This window comes from Mytilus californianus, unplaced genomic scaffold (genome assembly GCF_021869535.1).
Source record: "Mytilus californianus isolate M0D057914Y unplaced genomic scaffold, xbMytCali1.0.p SCAF_9, whole genome shotgun sequence".
NCBI classification, from domain to species: domain Eukaryota; kingdom Metazoa; phylum Mollusca; class Bivalvia; order Mytilida; family Mytilidae; genus Mytilus; species Mytilus californianus.
In genome coordinates this window covers 71,464,981-71,480,010 of record NW_026262745.1, presented here as the reverse complement: position 1 = coordinate 71,480,010, position 15,030 = coordinate 71,464,981, and the positions used below count along the sequence as shown (strand labels likewise).

Sequence of the window (15,030 nt, the reverse complement as noted above, 5' to 3'; positions counted from 1 at the left end):
TTCAACTCAAATACACTTCTGGTTAACATGATTAAATAATTTGAAATTCTGGTTATTTGGAATGAAATTTTACATGAAATAACTTTCATTTCATCTTCTCCCTTTCTATTAAAATTCCAGAGACTTCTTCTTTGCCAAAATACTATTTTTTTTACAAATGCTTGTAACTGAAAGACAAGCACAATGAACTATTTTCCCTTAATTTCATGTGTAATTTTTTATGTATTTTACATTTAATAACTGTCATGTCTATTAATAAAGACATTTATTTTGCATTTTAGCAGCAAGCAGCCTTCATGATCTGATAATTAAATCATTCTTTTGATTCAGATTTTCCAAGAAAGGCAGAGAAGAAAGTTATTATTAGATTCCACTGGTGGTCTGCCAGATTTCAGCAAAAAATCTGCAATTCTCCATGGAAACTGGAAAGTCAGGCCGGTTCCACAAAGGTTACAGTGTAGACATGTTGACCTTGGTGATGTGTCTCCTAGCAACACAAGTCATTTTGTAGCCAGTTTGAAAACTACAGCTCAAGGGATACAGGTTTGTTTTCTAGTCCACTAAAAGATTAAAATGGCGGGGGTGGGGGGGAACTTTGTTAGTGGTTGTCTGTTGCCATTTCAGCTATTGTATTAACTCTCATGTTCAGTTTTGCTCATGAACAATGTCTTGAGAAAAGCTTTATTTAACTAGTTAGTATAAAATAAGGATATGGGATATTATTGCCAAGGAGACGCAGTTTATTTCTTTGCCTGATATATTGTGGAATTGAATATTAATGTGTAGTGTCAGTTTAGATAAATGACACTTTTAACTGCAAATTACCTATACTGTGAAAGTACTTTTATTTGTGGCTATCAAATTTCGTGGTTTGAGCAAAAGTTATTTGTTCCTGGGTTCTTATATTCGTGGATTTTTTAGTTTTCTTAAAAAAAAATATCGAGTGAAGAATTTGAAGCCATCAGAAACGAAGATTTTTGAAAACTATCTTTGGAATATTTTGCTAAATCCTATGACTCACTTTGACCTTCAAAATTTTGGTTTCAATTTACTCTTATACCAATATTGTGTTAAAAGATCAACCATGGTCTTTTAGTGATTCTGCTTCTGAAGATCTTTGATACAGTGACTCTAAGACTTATTCAAAAGGAGATGTGATTGGAGCCGTTATTTTGCCCCTAAAACTGCAAAAATAGTTAACTTATCCAATATAAAAATAAGAAAATGTGGTAAGATTGCCAATGAGACAACTTTCCACCAAAAACCAAATGATGTAGAAGTTAGCAAGTTTAGGTCACCGTACGGCCTTTAACAAGGAGCAAAACTCATACCAGATAGCAAGTTGTGATAGGCCCTGACATGAAAAATAAAAAACAATGCCTTTCAAAATTGTGTCAGTTTATTAATGAATGAACAAAATTATATAATCCATACAATTTAGTGCATGACGATCACTTGTGATATCACTATGAAGTAAAAAAAAATTTGCAGAAATTTACGTATTTTATCTAAAATGGCCATTTTACTCATAGTTTTTGGTTAAAATAGATTTTGAACATTTTGATTGACTTCTTCACAAATATGATGCTCACTTTTAGATATAAATGACAAAATTTCAAAATGAGGCTATCTTGGCATTTTTTGCTGTTTTGCACAAAATGCAAGAAGCTTGAAGCCATAATGGCAATATGGCAATATGTAAGACAACATTCAAAAATATATAATTAATACTGATGTTCGAAAGACTGTTGTTTGGTCATTTATAATACCTATTTGATTTATAAATTCAAGGGGCAAAAAAAAAGTTGCATTATCATACCTTCTCCTTTGGGTCATATATACCAATGGATTTCTTTTTCAAATTCGTGTTTATGAGAGAACAGCTTACTCTGATACCTCTGTTGCTGTTATCCATTGGCCTCTACACATTTCTACTTCAAAGAAGTCTTTGAGGAGTTTACTTGTACATTATATTCCTGTATTTGAGTCACCTTTGTGTTACTGGGTACTGTTTTTCATACTTTAATACCCATTTTATTGTCAGCCATGTATTGGTTTTTTAAAATACCTGCTCCAAAATCTAACTCTTATGCTTGTTGTGTAGTTATGTATGATCTTTTTCTTCAAATTCCTTACTGTTATGCCCATGTTTGTATGTGTAAAACATGAACTTTTTGTAATATGTGCTGCAAAATACTTACTCAAATACCTATGTTTGTATTGTCTGTCGAAATTTTTCTTCAAAATCCTGCATCAAGGAACTAGGTGGTTACGAGTTTAACTTCTGATGACATGGACTGCAAATTGCTTGGTGTAATTTAAGTTTGGTAATCATTTTCCCCACCAAATCATTATTACACCAAACACTTCCACATTGCAGATGATTTTTGTAGATCTGTTGTATCAAAATTTTAGTTGAATAACACATACAAGGCTTATGCATAATTGTTTGGTTAAGGTAGGGATAGTATGCTGGGTGTGCCAATGATGGGCAAGCTTTTTGGTTTACTTTTGGTTTGCCAAAAAGCTTTAAATTTTCATTTACAGCATCTCAATTGTGATACTTTCTTTTTACAGTTGAATGGCCAACAATAATTGTTTCAAGAACCTTTTTATGAAATTTGAAGTGAATAGATACATTTAATATAATGTAAGAAAAAATGTATCATGCTGATTTTAGAGCACATGTTTCTGTAATGATTGTCATCAAGTACAATCAAGGTCAAAATGTTGCAAAAAAAAAATTGTAAAATATGTTGAGCATAAAAATATAAAGTAGTAAATATTAAAAAAGAATAAAATGATTTGTGAAAACTTTCATGACTTTAAGGATTACCTAAACCAAACAATTTTTTAAGCCTAATGTTGAAACAACAAACATTTAAGGACACACCAAAGATAGAAAAATCTTTAAAGGACCAATCATTGTACATGTACCACTTACCTTTTGTTGATAATAAATTTAAATTAAACTACTTTTGACAAAAAATTACGGTAAGTCTTTTTTTCTTCTTTTTTTTATAATCTCATTTATTTTGATAATTTTTTTATCAAATATATATAATGTAAAATGGACTGAGAATTCTAGGATAGAAATTAAAGCTCATTTACAATTACCCAATTTCAAGTGCTAAAAAACCTATTTTTAGGTGTTATTTTCACGTTTTCTTATCCCCTAAGCTGTCTCTTCTAATAGGTTATTTAAGCTATACTATATCCTAGATAATAATTCAAGCTATCCTTTATCCCAAAATTATTTTTTCTAACTATCCTTTAAAAAAAGAGTACAAATATCCCATATCACGTTAAAAATAGAGTAATGGCCTGTATCTCATTCTGTAAAGCTTTTAAACAAGGCTAAAAATATCTCATCACTTACCTTGTGATAGAGCTAAGAGTGGAATATTTGTACATCTGAACAACACAAATTGTGGAATACAAAAGATACAATTTTTTTTTTCGAAAACATTAAGCATGCATTTAAATATCTTGATTCTGTTTATGTTAAGACAAAATTAAAAATATCCATGTTACCATTTGTTAGTTTTTGTAAGTAAATTTTAATCTAAGATTAATTTATATGATTTTTTTAATAGTATAATTAAAAATATCAATTAAAACTTAAATATGAAGTATCAATCTATATCCCTTCATAGTTGAACAGTAATGTTTTTTTAATGAAACCAAAAAATATCAAAAGTAGATTTAAAAGACACAAGTGAATGAAAATATAAGATGCATAATTAAATGCTAGAAATCATTTTTATTAGGAGTGACAGACAAAAGACACAGTTGTTGGTATTCACAGTTTCTTTCAGTTCGTTTCACAGTACTGGATATTGGTCACTGAGACATGTAGACTGCACACTGGTCACTGATGACTTAAAAGCATGATAGTGGGTACTGTTAGATGGTCATTGAAACTTTGACAACAATGACCATCTTACAAAACCTCAGCATCATGTAGATTGTGTCGACATGGTAGGCAATATCTGTAAATAAACAAAACAAAATTTATAAATCAGTGGAGATAATTTGCTTTGAAAATGGGAAATTCCTATAAAAAAATGTCCAGCTAAAATAGCGTCAATCAACAAAAATCTGTAAATTTCAAGTCAATATTTTTATTGGAAAAAATGATACTATTTTTATATCCATGATATCTGTGCATTTCTGTTCATGTTAAAAAAAAAAACACTGCCAAAAATTCCTGTATGTATCAAAAGTACCTGACAAAAGTAAAATAAAAACTGAAGAAAATTTTGACAAAAATGATTATAATGTAACTTTTTTATTTCCAAAATTTAAAAATAGTTTATTTATAAATTGATTAAAAGGTGAGGTACATGTTTGAGCAACAAAGGTTTGAAAATGATACATGTAATAATAAAACGTAAAAACACAAACTGTAAAAAAACAAAAAAGACCCCCCCCCCCCCCCCCAAAAAAAAAAAAAAAAAACAACAATAAGAAAAATATTTTTACATTTTGATCTCAATGTAGATAATAAAAAATATTTTTTTAATCAATAAATGAAAATTTTTTAAATCGGCTTTTTTCAATTCTTAAATATAATAAGAAAGATGTTTGATATTTAAAAAGATTCAAATTTTGAATGTCTCAAATATACCAATAATTACATGTTTCAGAAATTCTTTGTCCTGAAATTGATTCACTTTTTTTTTTAATCAATCAAAGTTAAAAAAAAATCCCATCTACGTGATAGACTTAGAATGAACGTGATAAAAACATTTAGAAAAATGTGAATTAAAGAAAACAGTTTTTTCTCCTACTTTTGCTGAATATTAAAAAAAGAAGATCAACAAAATAAAAAAGAACACTTTTCAATTAAAGATTGTTTAGATGTAAAACTATGATATAATAGCTTTTAATTATTTTTAACTAGACATTTAAAACCAAAACGGAATTGAAAATAAAAGTTTATAGATTTGACTGAAAATAAGAATATGTCACAAAAATTTTTATTGACAATTTATTGGCAGTTTATGTTTCCTTTAGACTTTAACTCAAAATAATAGCTTGACTTAAATTTAACTAAAAAGTAAAATGTTGTCTATAAATTACTGAAATAAATGTTTTTAATGTAACTGGAAATCAAAATTAATGTTTGTCTTAAAATAAAAATATTTTTTTAAAAGTTTAAACTAAAAAAGTAAAATATTTGCCTTAAGATTTCACTAAGTACTTACAATTCAGTGGATGCTGTGTGATTTGTAAAGATGACAATTTCAGATCTGTATTTATACTTATGGACTGTTACAGGTGATAATTATGGGTGTGATTTATTTTCTGTCCACATTCAAGCAGGTGAATATGGTGAAAAGAGGTGTAAAGTAGACATGTAAAATTGCAATTAGAAGGTTGTCATTTTCCTTTGTTCCCTTTTTATCAAGCCTGTCAAAAATTTGCAGTTTAGTTCTAAAAAATTGTCAGCTTTTTCATGACTTTGCAAACATTTACTTAAATTTGTTACACCCTTTTCAGTTGTTAATCAGTGTCTTCAAAATGAATATTGAAATGTTCAAACTTAGAAATTTTAATAGTACAATTTTTCAAATGAGTAAATGTAAAATTCCAATCTTTTTAACAATACAAGATATATATTTAAAACATTCAGAATTGAATCTAAGATCAAGATAAAGATCTAAAACTTAAAATTTGTCTCCAAATCAATTATAATTTTCAGTTTTTATTTTTAAAAATTTGACAATAATATTTTTATTGAGAATACTAATTTTTTTTTAGTTGTTATGTTTCTTAAACATGTTGAAAGAAAAAATAATGTAAATATTTTGAATTTTTTAAGATTATTTAAATGTTGTGGAAATATTAATTTTCAGCAGTGGTGTTGTTCAATTGGTAGACAATTACAATCGATGATTGTTTATATTTGGTTACGCCAAACAAACCTTCTTGCAAAAACTTAATATGAACAAAACTGACATGTAAAACAAAATTATGAGATCGGAATGGGGATAGAGAATTTAATCTTTAAAAAAACAGTTCATTGAAAGGATGATTGTTTTTTGCTTAATGTCCAGTGGCAAATATTTCATTGATATTCTGGACAAAGGTGCTGTTGAAAGTTTATTTACAGAGTCCAAACAATAACAGGTACTATTTCCTAAAATTAATAGATGAATTTGACTATTTTTTATGTCCCTTTTTGTCATATAGCTCTTTATGTGTTTAGGTTTTATACATCCTTAACTTTCAAATGTTTGGGTTCGTTCTTGATGATGGTTAATTTCAAAAAGCGCTTTTTATACGAGTGCCAAAAAATTTTGAGGTCGTATATTGGCCAAAAAGGGGCAAAAAACAAGCATTTTTCTAGTTTCATGACAATGACTTGTGTGTTAGTGTATGGATCTCTCTGACATTGTATCACAAGGTTCCACATCATAAAGGGAATGCTGGGATTGATTTTGGGGGTAATTGCCTCCAAATTTTAGGAATTAGGGGCTAAAAAAGGGCCAAAAACAATCATTTTTCTAGTTTCCAGACAATAACTTGTGTTCAAGTGTATGGATCTTTATAAAATTGTACTACAAGGTTCCATATCACAAAGGGAAAGCTGGAATTGAGTTTGGGGGTAATTCCCTCAAAATTTTAGGAATTAGGGGCCATAAAAGGGCAAAAAACAAGCGTTTTTCTAGTTTCAGTACAATAACTTGTGTGTAAGTGTATGGATCTTTCTGAAATTTTACTGCAAGGTTTCATATCACAAAGGGAAAGCTGGGTTTGAGTTTGGGGGTAATTGCCCTAAACGTTTTGTAATTTGGGGCCAAAAAGGGGCCAAAAAACAAGCATTTTTCTAGTTTCCAGACAATAACTTGTGTTCAAGTGTATGGATCTCTCTGAAATTGTACTGCAAGGTACCATACCACAAAGGGAAGGCTGGGATTGAGTTTGGGGGTGATGAATCATAAGGGGGTTCAAAAAATGGGGGGGGGGGGGGGGGTTTCCTTTTTTTTCTTTAAAATTTTCCATTTTAAATTGGTTATTTCTGATTTATATATAAAAGCAAATAATAATGATATGGTTTGAATAGGTAAATTAAAACTTTTTAAGTTCTTAGACCACATTCATTCGGTGTCAGAAACCTATGCTGTGTCAAATAATTAATTACAATCCAAATTCAGTGCTGTATCAAGCTTGAATGTTGTGTCCATACTTGCCCCAACTGTTCAGGGTTCAACCTCTGCGGTCGTATCAAGCTGGGCCCCAGCGGAGCATTTTATTAAGTAGGTGTTTTTAAGTAGGTGTTTTCACTAACTGGTTAAATTAATATTCTATTGATAAATTCACATTTATTTTAAAAACAGGAAGATGTGGTATGATTGCCAATGAGACAACTTTTCACCAGGGACCAAATGATGTAGATGTTACAACTATAGGTGACCATATAACCTTCAATAATGAGCCAAACTTGTATGCCATAACTAGCTATAGAAGGCTCTGACTTAACAAAATGTAAACATAACAAAACATTAAACAAAAACAAATGTGATATACAGCAATAATAGACAACCACTGAATTAAAGGCTCCTAACTTGGGACAGGCACATATACAGAATATGACAAGGTTAAACATGTTTATGTGTATTCAACCCTTCCCTAATCTGGGACACTTTTGTAACAACGCATGATAAGAACTATAAAAATTAGTTGAATTTAGGCTTTGATCATTGATGCATCTTACTATACAAATCCTTGATGCATCATTGAAGGTGTTTAATAAGCAAGATAAAGTCCTCAAGGATTCGTAGCCTTGTTTATGTAAGACTGAAAAACAATGGAAAGATAATTGTTTACTTAAGACTTTGAAAAACAGTGGATTGTTTACATATGAAAATGAAAAACAGTGGGCAATGAAAATGTAGACAATGAACTTTACTTTTTCATTTGTCCTTGTAATTTGCTATTTTTTCCATGTTATAACCATAAATGGATATTTCAGTTGCTTTGACCCAACAGACAGTGGTCGAAGGCCGTATGGTGACCTATAGTTGAATTCAACGTCATTTGGTCTCTGGTGAAGAGTAGTCTCATTGGCAATCAAACCACATCTTCTTATGTTTACAAGACATTAAAAGTATGAAAAAAAGAAAATGAAGAAAATATAAAGATGGCTGTTTTTCTCTTCAGCTATAAATGTGATCTTCCTATTTCACATTATAATTTGGGAAATTGGACAATTTTTGAAAATATTGAGAGCAGGGCTAGACCTAAAAATTAGGAGTCATTTAAATCTAGCTTTGGTAATTTTTGACTTTTTGGATGCATTTTTGAAAAAGATGAAGCTTAGTCTGTAGTTTTTTTTTCAAATTTGACTATTTCATCAATAATTTTCTTATATTTCAGACAGATTTTGACGATGGGCATTGTCCTACATGGAAGAACCAACTTCTAGGATTGTATAACATATATCAGTTTGTTCATGGAAACATTGCAGGTAATTAAAATGATTAAATTTTCAACTGAATTAAATATGTTTAACCCCACCACATGTTTATTTGCCTGTCTCAAGTCAGGAGCCTGTAGTTCATTGGTTGTCGTTGGTTCATGTCTGTCATATTTGTTTTTTCGTAAATTGTTTTGTTATAAATTAGTCTGTTATTTTTCTCAATTGAATTATTTTATATTTTTCATGTCGGTGCCTTTTATAGCTGACTATACAGTATGGGTTTTTCTCATTGTATAAGGCTGTACAGATGTCTAGTGCTTACATCCACTTCATTTGAACTTTGGTGGAAAGTTGCCTCTTTGGCAATGATACCACATCTCATTATTTTTATATAAAGTGAAACTACTTACTGTCGATTCATTATTATTTGTTAGATACCAGATTTTGTTGGTAAATGTGAAGCACAAATTTAAATGTTCAACAAATTATAAATTTTTTATAGGCTTGTATACAGACTTCGGCAAAACCACGAAATCAAATATTTAAGAAAGTACAAATTTCTCACAATCCACAAAGACTGGTATCAGAGAAATTAATGAACCCACATTCCACAGTAATTTATTTAACCCCTCTTCAAATATGGATGTCTATACTGTCATTTCTCAGGTTGTCTTCTTTAAAGTTGGTGCAACTGATTTGTTACAAAATCTTGTACTCGATGTTCTTAAACTCAGCATGACTGGGGACCAGAAAGTGGAGACATATTTAATAGGAACTTTATTTTGGTACCAATATCAATAAAAATGAGGTGCGGGTATAAATCTTATTCTTATATGACATTCTTCAAACACTTTCAGTACACACCAGTGGTAAAATATGAATATATTGTATGTAGCTGATCAGAAACATCATAATTTGTATGGGCTGTTCCCATCATACTCCCGCTTCGTATGCTTTTAATGAATGAGTTACACAAGGTCAATGGGTGTAAATGATGTCATTGAACGATAAAGTAAGAATAAAACATGTATAAGCTTTCTATGGCAAAAAGCATGAATGTGAAATTGAAAGTCATCAAAACACGGAAACATTAGCAAACGATGATAGAAATGTGTTGAACGCCAATTTTCTAAAATAAAAGTAAGACATTCATTTAACCTCGTCTAAACCTGCTCATGTATGTTATTGTACATATTTTCATCATGTCACTAATTTAGTTTTCTTTGTCTTTTACGTCAATACATTAGCAAACGATGATAGAAATGTGTTGAACGCCAATTTTCTAAAATAAAAGTAAGATATTCATTTAACCTCGTCTAAACCTGCTCATGTATGTTATTGTACATATTTTCATCATGTCACTAATTTAGTTTTCTTTGTCTTTTACGTCAATATTAATAGTGTGTTTAAATATGGGAATATTTATTTGCCTTCACCTTGAGAGCTTTGATCCAAAAGAATTGACGTATTTGTCTTGTTTTGAATAGAAATAATTCATGGGGGCTTGAATTTATACTGATTTTACCACGTGTTGGCCCTTTATGCTAAATGTTTTACCACGAGCGATAGCTAAAATTTATACTAATTTTACCACATGTTGGCCCTTTATGCAAAATATTTTACAACGAGATTGCTTGTTGTAAAATATTTAGCATAAAGGGCCAACACGTGGTAAAATCAGAATAAATTCAAGCCCCCATGAATTATTTCTGAACCATACTTTCTTCAACAATAGATGGGCGCCTATACAGTATGTTAAGTTCTTTATGGCACACAGTCTTAATAGGTTATAAGTCCCCTACCGACGAAGTCGAAGGGGACTTTAGGTTTGCACTCCGTCCACCTGTCTGTCTGTCTGTCCATCAGTCAGTACGGCAAATCAGTTTTCCGCACTTTTTTTCGTCATGCTTGGAAGATATTGATTTGATAATTGTTATATATAGTTTTATCAAGACAAGTTACAGACCAAGTTCAAATTTTGTTCTGGTCTGATGATTTTGTGCAGAGTTAAGGTCCTTGGACTTGGAAAATTCACTCAAATAATTAGTTTTCTGCACTTTTTTTCGTCATGCTTGAAGATATTGATTTGATAAGTGGTATATAGTTTTATCATGACCAGTTACAGATCAGTTACGATTTTTTTTCCGGTCTTATGATTTTGTGCAGAGTTATGGTCCTTGGACTTAGAAAATTCACTCAAATAATCAGTTTTCCTCACTTTTTTCGTCACTTGAAGATATTGATTTGATAATTGGTATATAGTTTTATCATGACAAGTTACAGATTAAGTTTGAATTTCAGTTCTGATGATTTTGTGCAGAGCTATGGTCCTTGGACTTAGAAAATTCACTTAAATTTAAGTTTTCCACACTTTTTTTGTCATGCTTGAAGATATTGACTTGATATTTTTTATATAGTTTACACCATGACAAGTTATAGATCAAGTTAGCATATTGTTCCAGTACAATGAATTTTTAACCGGTAGGGGACTATGTATTGCCAGGCAATACTCACAGAATGCTTGTTAGTAAATAAAACAGCGACCATCTAAGATCTGCCATGAACACCAAATTCTCCAAGAAGGTTTATTTGTTGTTACATATAACATAAAACAAACATTGACTAGGTTCCTGACTTAAGGATATTCCCTACTCTGTTTCAAAATAACAAGCTTTTTAAAAGACTGTTATAAATTGATAGAATATAAAAAACAAAGGAACTAAAAAAGCAGAAAAAAATGAAGGGTCCGTGTGCTTGTTTTCGAGATATAAGCCACTGAAAATTTGTCAGGAAATGATTCTCTCTATATAAGCTAGATTTTTCATACATTTAACATTGGCACCTTTATTCTTTCAAACTCTATGAAAAAATAACAAGGATTTTATAAGATTTTCAAATATGGCTTTTTAAACTATATATAGTAAAATTATGAAAAGAAAAGTAAGGGTTAGGGGGCAATTTTTTTTATGGCACTACATGGATAAAACCAGAGGATTCCAAATATCTGGCAAAAATTCAAAAACATGAGGAGCGAACATCTTTAATAAAATTGAGAATGGAAATGGGGAATGTGTCAAAGAGACAACAACCCGACAGAATCAGAATATTTTTTTCTTAAAGGGGAGGCATGTTTCAAGTTGAATGTAACTTTTTTATCCAGTGTTGAAAACATTGCACATATTAATATCACCTTAATATCATTGTCCTAAATAAACTTCTATTCAACTCATCATCTGATTTATGTACAAGACAAACATTTTCTGTCATGCTTTGAACTTTTCTTGATTTGGATTTTTCAGGTGTTCCGCCTGTGGACCAGGCACCAGTCTTAATGTTGAGGCCAAGAGCATGGAACATGATAGAGCATAATCTGTTGGTAGGTATAACCTGATAAAATGCATTACTGCAAAACCTGAACATTATTTAGTTAAAAAAAAGGAAAGATAAGCAGTATGTATGAAAAGTTCTGTTAAAGTTTAAAAAAAAATGAATTTACTTCTGGTCGTTTTTTACCATGTAAAAGATACGAATGGGATCAGAATTGGATTGAGAAATGGATAATCTGGACAAATTTGGCTGGAAAAGGCTAAATTGGGATGCTTCCTGAACAATATCTGATTTTTGTCATGATTAAATGAATATTTTTATAGATACAGTAGTTTGAATTTTCAACACCAAATTACAGGATCTTTGACTAGACTTTTGACAAATGCTAATTGTAAATGGTTCTATCAAGGACAGTAGTAAAATTCCTGAATGTGTGACTGAGGCTTTAGGTATACATGTTCATTTGGCAGGTTTTATCTACCTTGACCTCATTTTCATGGTTCAGTGGTCAGTGTTGAGTTTTCATTGTTTGGTCAGTTTTGCAGATACTATAAGCAAAAAGTCAACTATTTTTGGTTTATGTTATGATTGTGTATGTGTCTGTCTGGCAGTGAGCATCTGACCTTGTCCCCATTTTCATGGTTTATTTGTCAATTGTAAGTTTACATTGTTAGGTCTGTTTCTCAGATACTATAAGCAATATCTATCTACATTGGGTGTATGAAATATTGTAACGTGTACATATTCATTTGGCAGGGTTCTTCTGACCTTGACCTCATTTACAGGAGTTATTGATAATGTTAAGTTTATCTGATACTTGCAGTAAAACCATTATCTTAAAGACTTTAAACATTTATTCAATCAGTAAACAAGGTGGGACATTTAAGTGTGTCCACTCCTGTTTCCTTTGCTCCATATAGAAAAATCATGGCATTTAAATTTCTAAAGACATCTGCCTTTGTTCACTTGCTAAAACAGATTTACAGTTATAAGAAAATAACCAGACAAAATGTTAATAAAATTCTTTAAATATATAAAACATCTGCCATTTCTTTGAACGTCATCAACAACTCTCACATCTAAGAAGTTGATATAAGAAAGTACTTATGAAAATTGTTTTTATGTAACAAGGTGTTAATATATGTAGGATTGTAAAGCTAGTCTTTATGCTTGCCTTATCATTTGCTCATTGGTAGCTTCATACATGTGAACCTCCCGACGGGAGTACAATAATCCCGTTTTCAGGGGTCTCCTCCCGACCTCCTGTTGAAGAGAAAAAAATCCAGTGTATGAAATATTTCATGAATGAAAAATTTCAGCCCAACATATCTGGTGTAACTGACATTACCTGAAGTTATATTTTACCTGTCAATCAATTAACATGCATAATTATATGGCTTCACTTGTCAGCTTGGGTGTCAAACATACTGGTAATCAACGATTTTTACCTCAGGCTAACTGCCATTGTGTAATAAAAACTTTGTGTATTTAGAAATGAATTTTGGGTTAAGTACTTCCCTTGATTTATCCAGTTTTAATTTACTTTCCTTTAAATAATGTAATTTTTTAAAAGAATACAAATAAAATATAAATTGCACAAATAATCATAAAAGGATTGTTTATAGAGATTATAGTGCATGCTTTTGGCTTGACTAACTTAAATTCATGTTCAGAAATCCTGCGTTTTCATCTGTTATTTTCTTGTTATCTCACCTGGCCCGAGGCTAAAAATAGAACATAGGGGTAAAATGGAAGTTTTGTCTAATAATTAGGGGTAAAATGGAAGTTTTGTCTACTATTTTGAAAACCGCTTTAAATAGAGAAAATCTGACAGGGGCAGAAATGTTCAGAATGTTGAGCTCCACCTATTATCTGATTAAATCAAAACTGTCAGACAATTTCTTATTGGAGTTATTGCCCTAAAAAGATGAATGTTAATACTTTTTTTCCATTTTGCCTATTATCTTGAAAACTATAACAGATAGAGAGAAACTTTAAACAGCAAAACTGATCAGCAAGACAAGATCTTCAAATAAGAAATTATATCAAAAATCGTCAATTGACACCTTATTAGAGTTATTGCCCTTTAATGACAATTTTTACAATTTTTTTTTTTGCGTTTTTGCCTAAAATCTTTTAAACTACAATAGATAGATAGAAACTTTAAACAGCATAAGTAATCAGCAAGACATGATCTACAAATAAGTCTAATAGCCGGATTCTTCAGTCGACTGGTTATTGCAGTAATTGCTCTTTAATGACAATTTCTACCAACTTTTGGCATTTTTGCCTATTATCTTGAAAACTATAAAAGATAGATAGAAACTTTAAATAACAAAAAAAGATCTGCAAGACAAGATCTACAATCAGGTCAAATTCTGCCAAAAAAGTTAGTAGATAGGAGTGATTGCCCTTAAATGATGAATTTTTTTACCCTTTTGTGTTTTGGGCAAAAACAAAATAAGATAGAGAGAAACTGTAAACAGTTATCTACAATGTTGAAGATGCACATAGACCTAGGTAAGTGACACAGGCTCTTCAGAGCCTCTAGTTTATAATAAATTTAGGGTTTATCTTGATTAAAAATGATCCATTATTGTTCTTACTGTATAAATATTTTGTATATGAGTTGATGTATGTTTGTTCATATGTATATTTGTTTGTATGTATGTTGACCTCTTGTACACTTTTTATGTCTGAGAATACAAAAGCTTTGAAACTTGAATCTTGATTCAAATACTTCAGACAAAATCATTTCTGCTGAAAACCAAATTACTACAGTGGAATTAAAACTCACTTTAAAAAAACCATGAACTTTGTTTTTAATGGAGAATTATTGTCTGTAAAGACAGTGAGACCCATATAGCAATTCAAAAGGAATTTAGCTCTTTCAAGAGTTTTTAAAACATAAATATCGTTTTCAATGTATATTCATTGATTTAAGGAATGATTGTAATATTTTTTTTTATCTATGAAGAAATAACATAAAAAATGTGGTGCACACTGAATAACCCGCTTAACGGTTATTTCAAATAGACAGAAAAAATATTACTGTCAGTCCTTATAATTTAATTCTAAATTCCATTTTTAGGAGTAAATCATGAAAAAAACATTGATGACGTCATGGTCACATGACAAAATTATGTCTATGAGCTGATAGACAAAACACTTTCAGCCAATCAGAAGACGTGTTACATCCAAAATTAGATTATTGCACAATGTTTGTTTTAATTCAGTTGGCCTTGTCATGTCCCCACAGTATTTAAATTTGTTCT

General features: G+C 30.5%; 1 protein-coding gene across 2 annotated transcripts in view; it reads left to right on the top strand.

Moving 5' to 3' along the window:
* Positions 1 to 15,030, top strand: part of LOC127716599 (malate synthase-like) — a 61,106-nt gene that overhangs the window by 9,416 nt on the left and 36,660 nt on the right. For both annotated transcript variants that reach the window (XR_007989040.1, XM_052222838.1), the window contains exons 4-6: positions 331 to 543; positions 8,386 to 8,476; positions 11,728 to 11,804. Coding sequence is in view for 1 of the 2 variants with exons in the window: in XM_052222838.1 (XP_052078798.1) it covers positions 331 to 543; positions 8,386 to 8,476; positions 11,728 to 11,804 (381 nt within the window). In the remaining variant the exon portion in view is untranslated. The remainder of the gene's footprint in view (positions 1 to 330; positions 544 to 8,385; positions 8,477 to 11,727; positions 11,805 to 15,030) is intronic.